The sequence below is a fragment of the Scomber scombrus genome, unplaced genomic scaffold, assembly GCF_963691925.1.
Source record: "Scomber scombrus unplaced genomic scaffold, fScoSco1.1 SCAFFOLD_77, whole genome shotgun sequence".
NCBI lineage: Eukaryota > Metazoa > Chordata > Actinopteri > Scombriformes > Scombridae > Scomber > Scomber scombrus.
Window position 1 is genome coordinate 872 of NW_026910683.1, and position 12,509 is coordinate 13,380.

Sequence of the window (12,509 nt, forward strand, 5' to 3'; positions counted from 1 at the left end):
CAGAGGTAGTTATAGAGTCTACAGAGGTAGTTAGAGTCTACAGAGGTAGTTAGAGTCTACAGAGGTAGTTAGAGTCTACAGAGGTAGTTATAGAGTCTACAGAGGTAGTTAGAGAGTCTACAGAGGTAGTTAGAGTCTACAGAGGTAGTTAGAGTCTACAGAGGTAGTTACAGAGTCTACAGAGGTAGTTAGAGTCTACAGAGGTAGTTATAGAGTCTACAGAGGTAGTTATAGAGTCTACAGAGGTAGTTAGAGTCTACAGAGGTAGTTAGAGTCTACAGAGGTAGTTATAGAGTCTACAGAGGTAGTTATAGAGTCTACAGAGGTAGTTAGAGTCTACAGAGGTAGTTATAGAGTCTACAGAGGTAGTTAGAGTCTACAGAGGTAGTTATAGAGTCTACAGAGGTAGTTACAGAGTCTACAGAGGTAGTTATAGAGTCTACAGAGGTAGTTACAGAGTCTACAGAGGTAGTTATAGAGTCTACAGAGGTAGTTATAGAGTCTACAGAGGTAGTTATAGTCTACAGAGGTAGTTATAGAGTCTACAGAGGTAGTTAGAGTCTACAGAGGTAGTTAGAGTCTACAGAGGTAGTTATAGAGTCTACAGAGGTAGTTATAGAGTCTACAGAGGTAGTTAGAGTCTACAGAGGTAGTTATAGAGTCTACAGAGGTAGTTATAGAGTCTACAGAGGTAGTTACAGAGTCTACAGAGGTAGTTATAGAGTCTACAGAGGTAGTTATAGAGTCTACAGAGGTAGTTAGAGTCTACAGAGGTAGTTAGAGAGTCTACAGAGGTAGTTAGAGTCTACAGAGGTAGTTAGAGAGTCTACAGAGGTAGTTATAGAGTCTACAGAGGTAGTTAGAGTCTACAGAGGTAGTTACAGAGTCTACAGAGGTAGTTAGAGTCTACAGAGGTAGTTACAGAGTCTACAGAGGTAGTTAGAGAGTCTACAGAGGTAGTTAGAGTCTACAGAGGTAGTTACAGAGTCTACAGAGGTAGTTATAGAGTCTACAGAGGTAGTTAGAGTCTACAGAGGTAGTTAGAGTCTACAGAGGTAGTTACAGAGTCTACAGAGGTAGTTATAGAGTCTACAGAGGTAGTTACAGAGTCTACAGAGGTAGTTAGAGTCTACAGAGGTAGTTAGAGTCTACAGAGGTAGTTACAGAGTCTACAGAGGTAGTTAGAGTCTACAGAGGTAGTTAGAGTCTACAGAGGTAGTTACAGAGTCTACAGAGGTAGTTAGAGAGTCTACAGAGGTAGTTAGAGTCTACAGAGGTAGTTACAGAGTCTACAGAGGTAGTTAGAGAGTCTACAGAGGTAGTTAGAGTCTACAGAGGTAGTTAGAGAGTCTACAGAGGTAGTTACAGAGTCTACAGAGGTAGTTAGAGTCTACAGAGGTAGTTAGAGTCTACAGAGGTAGTTAGAGTCTACAGAGGTAGTTATAGAGTCTACAGAGGTAGTTAGAGTCTACAGAGGTAGTTACAGAGTCTACAGAGGTAGTTATAGAGTCTACAGAGGTAGTTAGAGTCTACAGAGGTAGTTAGAGTCTACAGAGGTAGTTACAGAGTCTACAGAGGTAGTTAGAGTCTACAGAGGTAGTTAGAGTCTACAGAGGTAGTTAGAGTCTACAGAGGTAGTTAGAGTCTACAGAGTCTACAGAGGTAGTTAGAGTCTACAGAGGTAGTTAGAGTCTACAGAGGTAGTTATAGAGTCTACAGAGGTAGTTATAGAGTCTACAGAGGTAGTTAGAGTCTACAGAGGTAGTTAGAGTCTACAGAGGTAGTTAGAGAGTCTACAGAGGTAGTTAGAGTCTACAGAGGTAGTTAGAGAGTCTACAGAGGTAGTTAGAGTCTACAGAGGTAGTTATAGAGTCTACAGAGGTAGTTAGAGTCTACAGAGGTAGTTAGAGTCTACAGAGGTAGTTATAGAGTCTACAGAGGTAGTTAGAGTCTACAGAGGTAGTTAGAGTCTACAGAGGTAGTTAGAGTCTACAGAGGTAGTTAGAGAGTCTACAGAGGTAGTTACAGAGTCTACAGAGGTAGTTAGAGTCTACAGAGGTAGTTAGAGTCTACAGAGGTAGTTATAGAGTCTACAGAGGTAGTTAGAGAGTCTACAGAGGTAGTTAGAGAGTCTACAGAGGTAGTTAGAGTCTACAGAGGTAGTTAGAGTCTACAGAGGTAGTTAGAGTATACAGAGGTAGTTACAGTCTACAGAGGTAGTTAGAGTCTACAGAGGTAGTTATAGAGTCTACAGAGGTAGTTAGAGTCTACAGAGGTAGTTAGAGTCTACAGAGGTAGTTAGAGTCTACAGAGGTAGTTAGAGTCTACGGAGGTAGTTAGAGTCTACAGAGGTAGTTAGAGAGTCTACAGAGGTAGTTAGAGTCTACAGAGGTAGTTAGAGTCTACAGAGGTAGTTAGAGAGTCTACAGAGGTAGTTATAGAGTCTACAGAGGTAGTTAGGTACAGCTGGGTTGCAGCATTTAAACCTTCAAAGTAAAATAGTGTGTGTGCCATGGTGTCGTACATGGTAACCACTGACTATAAACTCAGTAATGTGAATCTGTTGGACAGCTGCTGATGTTTCTTCTCTTCAGTCGGAGCTTCCTGTCGGATCCTGAGGTGTAACTCAGACTTTGTGGCAGCAACATTGGACCTAGGCAGCAGCAGCAGCGGTGCAGCAGGTGGTGCAGCAGGTGGTGCAGCAGGTGGTGCAGCAGCAGGTGTGTCAGCTCTCAGCAGGGAGGCGGTGAACGCCGGTTACTGCAGCGCCCTGCGCTCCTACGCCCTGTGCACCCGGCGGATGGCGCGGGCGTGTCGTGGCGACCTGGCGTACCACTCGGCGGTTCAGGGCATCGAGGATCTGTTGATCCAGCACCGCTGCCCGCGGGCCGGGCCCACTGCCCAGCCCCGCCTCCAGCCTCAAGGCACGCTGTCAGGTGACTCCTGCCTCTATGAGAAGGGCTTCTTTACCCGAGAGGGCCGGACCCCCGAGTACTTGCACTGCGGCGTGTTTGGAGACCCGCACGTTCGAACATTCAACAATGACTTCCACACCTGTGCTGTGCAGGGGGCGTGGCCTCTCGTAGACAACGAGTACCTGTACATACAGGCCACCAGCTCGTCTATGAGGGCCGGGACTCACACCACAGCGCTCACAAAGGTGAGTCTGCCGGACTCTGTTCAGATTTGACTCATTTTAACTGAACTTGAATAAATAAAAACATGAATAATGTTTTAAATAGATCAGTCTTTAACTTATCTTCATTTCAGCTCTATATTAATATTCTGATATTTATCTTGTGCTGGTCCTTTATGCAAACCGTTTTAGCTCCTGTTTAAATCTAATAATATAAATGATTTAATGTTATAAATACTATTAATTATTTTAACTAGCAAGATAATACTGAAATGAATAGTATCAATAATAATTTATTTTAAACATGTTGTGGCTCATTTAAGTCACAAATCATTAATTTCATTATTGATCGTTTATAAATGTAAGAAATTAAAAACATTTGAGATTAAAAACAGAATCAATTATAAAATATTGATTTGTTTGTATGATTATCGGTGAATGTCACATGACTGTGTCCTCTGATGTCACTTCCTGTCAGATCACGATCATCTTTAAGAACTGGCGTCAGTGTATTGATCAGCAGCTGTACCAGGCGGAGCTCGATAACGTCCCGGCGGCGTTCGCTGACGGCTCCGTGTGGAGCGGCGAGCGGCGAGGTCATCACAGCCTGCTGGTGACCTCGCAGAGTCCCGGCCGCCACGCAGAGATCCGCGCCGCCCACATCGGCACGCTGCTGGTGGTGCGTCAGAGCGGCCGCTCGCTGAGCCTGTCGCTGCGCTCGCCGCGCCGCATCGTGGCGGCGTTCGGCCCCGAGCAGGACCTGCAGCTGTGTGTGTGGGGATGTCCCGCCTCCCAGAGACTCAACACCCGCCTCCCACCGCCCACGTCCTCGCCGCTTCCTGCCGCCGCCGCCCACGCCCACTGCGCCGCGCTGCTTCCTGCGCAGGACGTCTACTACCAGGCCTGCGTGTTCGACCTCATCGCCACCGGAGACCTGAACGCCAGCTCGTCCGCCGTCGCCGCGCTGCAGGACGCCCAGTCGATGATCTCTGACACGCACAGAGTCCACCTGCCGCCCGCCGCCTCCGCCCCCCCAGCAGCCACCCCACACACACTGTTACCTCTGCTGCTGCTGAGCATGCTGGGAACTCTGACCGGCACCTGAAGCCGCAGACAAACTCACCTGAGGTCACCGTAGGTCATGTGACTGTAACATGGCGTGCTGGTGATGATGATGACGATGATGATGATCTGTTGACTGATTCAGTAAATAAAGTTTTACAGTAAAATGTGTGAAGTAAAGTCACTGCATCACGATTAACGCTGACAGCCCTAATATTTATATTATATTTATATTATTTATATTATATTATTATATATTTATCCATCCATCTTCTTTCTGCTTATCCGGCGTCGGGTCGCGGGGGGCAGCAGCCTAAGCAGGAAGCCCAGACTTCCCTCTCCCCAGCCACTTCCTCCAGCTCTTCCCGGGGATCCCGAGGCGTTCCCAGGCCAGCCGAGAGACATAGTTTCTCCAGCGTGTCCTGGGTCTCCTACCGGTGGGACGTGCCCTGAACACCTCACCCGGGCGTCCGGGAGGCATCCTACCTAAATGCCTGAGCCACCTCATCTGGCTCCTCTCAACACGGAGGAGCAGCGGGTCTACTCCGAGCTCCTCCCGGATGACCGAGCTTCTCACCCTATCTCTAAGGGAGAGCCCAGCCACCCTACGGAGGAAGCTCATTATCGGCCGCTTGTACCCGTGATCTCGTTCTTTCGGTCACTACCCAAAGCTCATGACCATAGGTGAGGGTAGGAACGAAGATCGACTGGTAAATCGAGAGCTTTGCCTTTCGGCTCAGCTCCTTCTTCACCATGACGGATCAGTGCAGAGTCCGCATTACTGCAGACGCCGCACCGATCCGCCTGTCGATCTCCCGCTCCATCCTTCCCTCACTCGTGAACAAGATCCCGAGGTACTTAAACTCCTCCACTTGGGGCAGGATCTCATCCCCGACCCGGAGAGTGCACTCCACCCTTTTCCGGCTGAGGACCATGGACTCGGATTTGGAGGTGCTGATTCTCATCCCGGCCGCTTCACACACGGCTGCGAACCGATCCAGTGAGAGTTGGAGGTCACGGTTCGATGAAGCCAACAGGACCACATCATCTGCAAAAAGCAGTGACCCAATCCTGAGGTCACCAAACCGGACCCCCTCAACGCCCTGGTCCATAAAGATTATGAACAGGATCGGTGACAAAGGGCAGCCCTGGTGCAGTCCAACCCCCACCGGAAACGAGTCCGACTTACTACCAGCTATGCGGACCAAGCTCTGACACCAGTCATACAGGGAACGGACGGCCTGTATCAGGGGGTCCGATACCCCGTACTCCCGGAGAACCCCCCACAGGACTCCCCGAGGGACACGGTCGAATGCCTTCTCCAAGTCCACGAAGCAAATGTGGACTGGTTGGGCAAACTCCCATGCACCCTCAAGGATCCTGCAGAGGATGTAGAACTGGTCCACAGTTCCACGACCCGGGCGAAAACCACATTGCTCCTCCTGAATCCGAGGTTCGACTATCTGACGGACCCTCCTCTCCAGTACCCCCGAATAGACCTTACCAGGGAGGCTGAGGAGTGTGATCCCCCTATAGTTGGACCACCACCCCAGTCTGCCAATCCAGAGGCACTGCCCCCGATGTCCACGCGATGCTGCAGAGTCGTGTCAACCATGAAGCCCCACAACATCCAGGGCCTTGAGGAACTCCGTGCGGATCTCGTCCACCCCCGGGGCCCTGGCACCGAGGAGCCTCAGCCCCAGAGATAGGAGAGCCCACACCCGGGTCCCCAGGCCCTGCTTCCTTACCGGAAGGCGTGTCGGTGGGATTGAGGAGGTCTTTGAAGTATTCTTTCCACCGATCTACAACGTCTCGAGTCGAGGTCAGCAGTGCACCGTCCCCACCGTACACAGTGTTGACGGTGCACTGCTTCCCCCTCCTGAGACGCCGGATGGTGGTCCAGAACCTCTTTGAAGCCGTCCGGAAGTCGTTCTCCATGGCCTCACCGAACTCCTCCCATGTCCGGGTTCTTGCCTCAGCGACCGCCGCAGCCTCCCCCCGCTTGGCCTGCCGGTACCTGCCTGCTGCCTCCGGAGTCCCACAGGCCAAAAAGGCCCAATAGGACTCCTTCTTCAGCTTGACGGCATCCCTCACCGCCGGTGTCCACCAGCGGGTTCGGGTATTGCCACCACGACAGGCACCGACCACCTTGACAATGGAGGCACGGAACATGGCCCACTCGGACTCAATGTCCCCCGCCTCCCCCGGTACATGGTCAAAGCTCTCTCTGACAGGAGACTGCCAGACGTTCCCAGCAGACCCTCACAATGCGTTTGGGTCTGCCAGGTCTGACCGGCATCCTCCCCGAACAATCAGAGCCAACTCACCACCAGATGGTGATCAGTTGACAGCTCCGCCCCTCTCTCCGCCCGAGTGTCCAAGACATGGACACCCTGATGCTTGAACATGGTGTTCGTTATGGACAATCTGTTTTATCCATTGTAAGAAGTTAGGGTTAATGACAAAACACCACTCGGATTCAGATCGGGCCGTTCCTCCCAATCACAGCCTTCCAGGTCTCACTGTTGCTGCCAACGTGAGCGTTGAAGTCCCCCAGCAGAATGATGGAATCCCCAGAGGGAGCACTCTCCAGCACCCCCTCCAAGGAGTCCAAGAAGGGTGGATACTCTGAACTGCTGTTTGGACCATAGGCACAAACAACAGTCAGGATCCTTCCCCCCACCCGAAGGCGGAGGGAGGCTACCCTTTCATCCACCGGGATAAACTCCAACATACAGGCGCCAAGCCGGGGGGGCAATAAGTATTGCCACCCCTGCCCGGCGCCTTTCACCAGCGGCAACTGCAGAGTGGAAGAGAGTCCAACCCATCTCGAGAAGACTGGTTCCGGAGTCCTTGCTATGCGTCGAGGTGAGGCCGACTATATCTAGCCGAAACTTCTCAACCTTGCGTACCAGCTCAGGCTCCTTCCCCACCAGAGAGGTTCCACGTCCCTAGAGCTATTTTCTGCAGCCGAGGATCGGACCGCCAAGGTCCCCGCCTTCAGCTGCCACCCAGCTCACATCACACCCGGCCCCTTTGGCCCCTCCTACGGGTGGTGGGTCCACGGGAAGGGGGTACCACGTTTTCTCTTCGGGCTGTGCCCGGCTGGGCCCCATGAGTGCAGGCACGGCCACCAGGCGCTCTATATCGAGCCCCACCCCCAGGCCTGGCTCCAGGGGGGGGGGGGGGGCCCAGGTGACCCACGTCCGGGAGAGGGAAACAAAGAACCATATATTGTACTCGTCATTAGGCTCTTGTGAGCTACGCTTTGTATTATACATTTATATTATTTATATTTTATATTTATTTTTCTTCTGTCTTGCAGCAGAACCAAACTGTCCAAACTGTTCTGTTTGTTTCAGTTATCAGGAAACTATTGTTTATCATCGATAGTCAAAATTCATTTTTACTTTTATACTTCAGTAAATTTCTGAGTCTGAACTTTCTGACTTTTACTGGAGTAAAGATTGAATCAGTCCTTCTGCTTTTAATAGAGTCCTTTTCTACACAAGTATCTGAACTGCTACTAAAGTATATTCAATACACACTGCAGTACCGTCCATGACCAGCAGGGTTCACGAGGAGGAGGAAACTGTTCTCTATGCAATGCTCGACTGGGACTGTGTCAGGTCATGGACCCCACAGGGATAGAAACACACACACACACACACATACACACACACACACACACACACACACACACACACACACACACACACGTGTAAAACTGATCTTAGAGCAGATTAATCTAAGAGGATTGAGGCAGCGCTGACGGGCTGACGGCTGCAGGTGAGAGATATTCAGACTGAGAGAGATGATGATGATGATGATGATGATGATGATGATGATGATGATGATGATGAATGAATGAATGAATGAATGAATGAATGAATGAATGAATGAATGAATGAATGAATGAATGAATGAATGAATGAATGAATGAATGAATGAATATATTCACATTATGTTAACATTACCTTAGTGTAAGTGGCATTGTGTGATTCTGGTGCAGTTCCTCTAATGATGTCACACAGCAGGATGTCTCAGATCTCTTCTTCTGCACACTTCATATTCTGAGTGCATGAGTGTGTTCACACTGAGAAGTATGGTGAGTGTGGGTCTATGGACACTTCTCACCCTCAACTAACAGGAAGTGTACTAACAGGAAGTGTACTAATAGAAGTGTACTAACAGGAAGTGTACTAACAGGAAGTGTACTAATAGAAGTGTACTAACAGGAAGTGTACTAACAGGAAGTGTACTAACAGAAGTGTACTAACAGGAAGTGTACTAACAGGAAGTGTACTAATAGAAGTGCACTAACAGGAAGTGTACTAACAGGAAGTGTACTAATAGAAGTGCACTAACAGGAAGTGTACTAACAGGAAGTGTACTAATAGAAGTGTACTAACAGGAAGTGTACTAACAGGAAGTGTACTAATAGAAGTGTACTAACAGGAAGTAAACTATAGTGTGATGTAAGACACAGCACTGGTGGTCTTCAGTAGCTGTTCTCTGGGTGTAACTGTTTGTCTTTATATAAATTAGTAATGCATTACATTGAATGTGTGTGTGTGTGTGTGTGTGTGTGTGTGTGTATTAGGTGGGGGGGCATATACGTCAATCAATCTTTATTACATGAAATAATGTGATTGAGCAAATACACATAAATGCCACAAACAGATTCTCTCATCAATACATTGTGAATGCAGCCATGAGCAAAGTGAACATGCAGCGCTGTGTGTGATCACATGATCAGATTAGATATATGCAGCTCAGTTATGTAATCAGCTGATCCTCTGCAGCTTCATTCACAGTTTGACTTCAGTCAGCTGCTGTGACTCCGCCCACCTGTAATCCTCCAGGTGATCCCTCTGGTCCTGTCTCTCTGTGCAGAGTGAGACATCTCAGCACTGTAACATCAGCAGCACCTGTACATGCACACCTGTGTGTCTGATTTAATCATGTGACATCATAACCCTGAAGATCTGATCATTTGATCATGTGATATGTATCTTCATGCTTACAGTTGACAGTAATAACAGATTCTGCTTTACAGACGATGTATAGATGGTGTATAGACAGCGTATAGATGATGTATAGACGGTGTATAGATGGTGTATAGACGATGTATAGATGGCGTATAGATGATGTATAGATGGTGTATAGATGGCGTATAGACGATGTATAGATGGCGTATAGATGATGTATAGACGATGTATAGATGATGTATAGATGATGTATAGACGGCGTATAGATGGTGTATAGACGATGTATAGACGATGTATAGACGGCGTATAGATGATGTATAGACGATGTATAGATGATGTATAGACGATGTATAGACGGCGTATAGATGGTGTATAGATGATGTATAGATGGCGTATAGATGGTGTATAGATGGCGTATAGATGATGTATAGATGATGTATAGACGGCGTATAGATGGTGTATAGATGATGTATAGATGATGTATAGACGGCGTATAGACGATGTATAGATGGCGTATAGATGATGTATAGACAGTGTATAGACGGCGTATAGACGATGTATAGATGGCGTATAGATGATGTATAGACGATGTATAGATGATGTATAGACGGCGTATAGACGATGTATAGACGGCGTATAGATGGTGTATAGATGGTGTATAGACGGTGTATAGACGATGTATAGACGGCGTATAGATGGTGTATAGACGATGTATAGACGGTGTATAGACGGTGTATAGATGATGTATAGATGGTGTATAGATGGCGTATAGATGATGTATAGATGATGTATAGACGGCGTATAGATGGTGTATAGATGGTGTATAGACGGTGTATAGACGATGTATAGACGGCGTATAGATGGTGTATAGACGATGTATAGACGGTGTATAGACGGTGTATAGATGATGTATAGATGATGTATAGATGGCGTATAGATGGTGTATAGATGGCGTATAGATGATGTATAGATGATGTATAGACGGCGTATAGACGGCGTATAGATGGCGTATAGATGATGTATAGATGATGTATAGACGGCGTATAGACGGCGTATAGATGGCGTATAGATGATGTATAGACGGCGTATAGATGATGTATAGATGGTGTATAGATGATGTATAGACGGCGTATAGATGATGTATAGATGGTGTATAGACGGTGTATAGACGGTGTATAGACAGTGTATAGACGGTGTATAGACGATGTATAGACGGTGTATAGATGATGTATAGACGGCGTATAGATGGCGTATAGATGGTGTATAGATGATGTATAGACGGCGTATAGATGGCGTATAGATGGCGTATAGATGGTGTATAGATGATGTATAGACGGTGTATAGACGGCGTATAGATGGCGTATAGATGGTGTATAGACGGCGTATAGACGATGTATAGATGATGTATAGATGATGTATAGATGGTGTATAGACGATGTATAGATGGTGTATAGATGGTGTATAGATGGCGTATAGATGGTGTATAGACGGCGTATAGATGGTGTATAGACGATGTATAGATGATGTATAGATGATGTATAGACGGTGTATAGACGATGTATAGATGGTGTATAGATGGTGTATAGACGGCGTATAGACGATGTATAGATGGCGTATAGATGGTGTATAGACGATGTATAGATGATGTATAGATGATGTATAGATGGTGTATAGACGGTGTATAGACAGTGTATAGACGGTGTATAGACGATGTATAGATGGTGTATAGACGGTGTATAGACGATGTATAGATGATGTATAGACGGTGTATAGACGATGTATAGATGGTGTATAGATGGTGTATAGATGGCGTATAGATGGTGTATAGACGGCGTATAGATGGTGTATAGACGATGTATAGATGATGTATAGATGATGTATAGACGGTGTATAGACAGTGTATAGACGGTGTATAGACGGTGTATAGACGATGTATAGACGGCGTATAGATGGTGTATAGATGGCGTATAGATGATGTATAGACGGTGTATAGACAGTGTATAGACGGTGTATAGACGATGTATAGACGGTGTATAGATGGTGTATAGACGGCGTATAGATGATGTATAGATGGCGTATAGATGGCGTATAGATGATGTATAGATGATGTATAGATGATGTATAGACGGCGTATAGACGGCGTATAGACAGTGTATAGATGATGTATAGATGGCGTATAGACGGTGTATAGATGATGTATAGATGGCGTATAGACGGTGTATAGATGATGTATAGACGGCGTATAGATGATGTATAGAAGATGTATAGACGGCGTATAGACGGTGTATAGATGATGTATAGATGGCGTATAGATGATGTATAGACGGCGTATAGACGGCGTATAGACGGTGTATAGATGATGTATAGACGGCGTATAGATGATGTATAGACGGCGTATAGACGGCGTATAGACGGTGTATAGATGATGTATAGACGGCGTATAGACGGCGTATAGATGATGTATAGATGGCGTATAGATGATGTATAGACGGTGTATAGACAGTGTATAGACGGTGTATAGACGATGTATAGATGATGTATAGACGGTGTATAGACGGTGTATAGACGATGTATAGATGGTGTATAGATGATGTATAGACGGCGTATAGATGATGTATAGATGATGTATAGATGATGTATAGACGATGTATAGATGGCGTATAGATGGTGTATAGATGGTGTATAGATGATGTATAGACGATGTATAGATGGTGTATAGACGGCGTATAGACGATGTATAGATGGCGTATAGACGGTGTATAGACGATGTATAGATGGTGTATAGACGGTGTATAGATGATGTATAGACGGCGTATAGATGGCGTATAGACGGCGTATAGACGGCGTATAGATGGTGTATAGACGGTGTATAGATGGTGTATAGACGACGTATAGATGATGTATAGACGGCGTATAGACGGCGTATAGACGGTGTATAGATGATGTATAGACGGCGTATAGACGGCGTATAGATGATGTATAGACGGCGTATAGATGATGTATAGACGGCGTATAGATGATGTATAGACGGCGTATAGATGATGTATAGACGGTGTATAGATGATGTATAGACGATGTATAGACGGTGTATAGATGGTGTATAGACGGCGTATAGATGGTGTATAGACGATGTATAGACGGCGTATAGACGATGTATAGATGGTGTATAGACGATGTATAGACGGCGTATAGATGGTGTATAGACGTTGTATAGACGATGTATAGACGGTGTATAGATGGTGTATAGACGATGTATAGACGATGTATAGACGGCGTATAGATGGTGTATAGACGTTGTATAGACGGCGTATAGATGGTGT

At 46.6% G+C, this 12,509-nt stretch overlaps 1 protein-coding gene across 1 annotated transcript; it reads left to right on the forward strand.

The window, feature by feature from the left end:
- Window positions 1–2,683: 2,683 nt before the first annotated feature.
- hjv (hemojuvelin BMP co-receptor) lies at window positions 2,684–4,365 on the forward strand (the record flags this gene model as incomplete). Its single annotated transcript, XM_062415314.1, is given in 2 exon segments — window positions 2,684–3,160; window positions 3,615–4,365. Coding segments are annotated over 2 exon segments (1,104 nt in total), but the record flags the coding sequence as incomplete, so codon positions are not given.
- Between the last annotated feature and the right edge of the window lie 8,144 nt (window positions 4,366–12,509).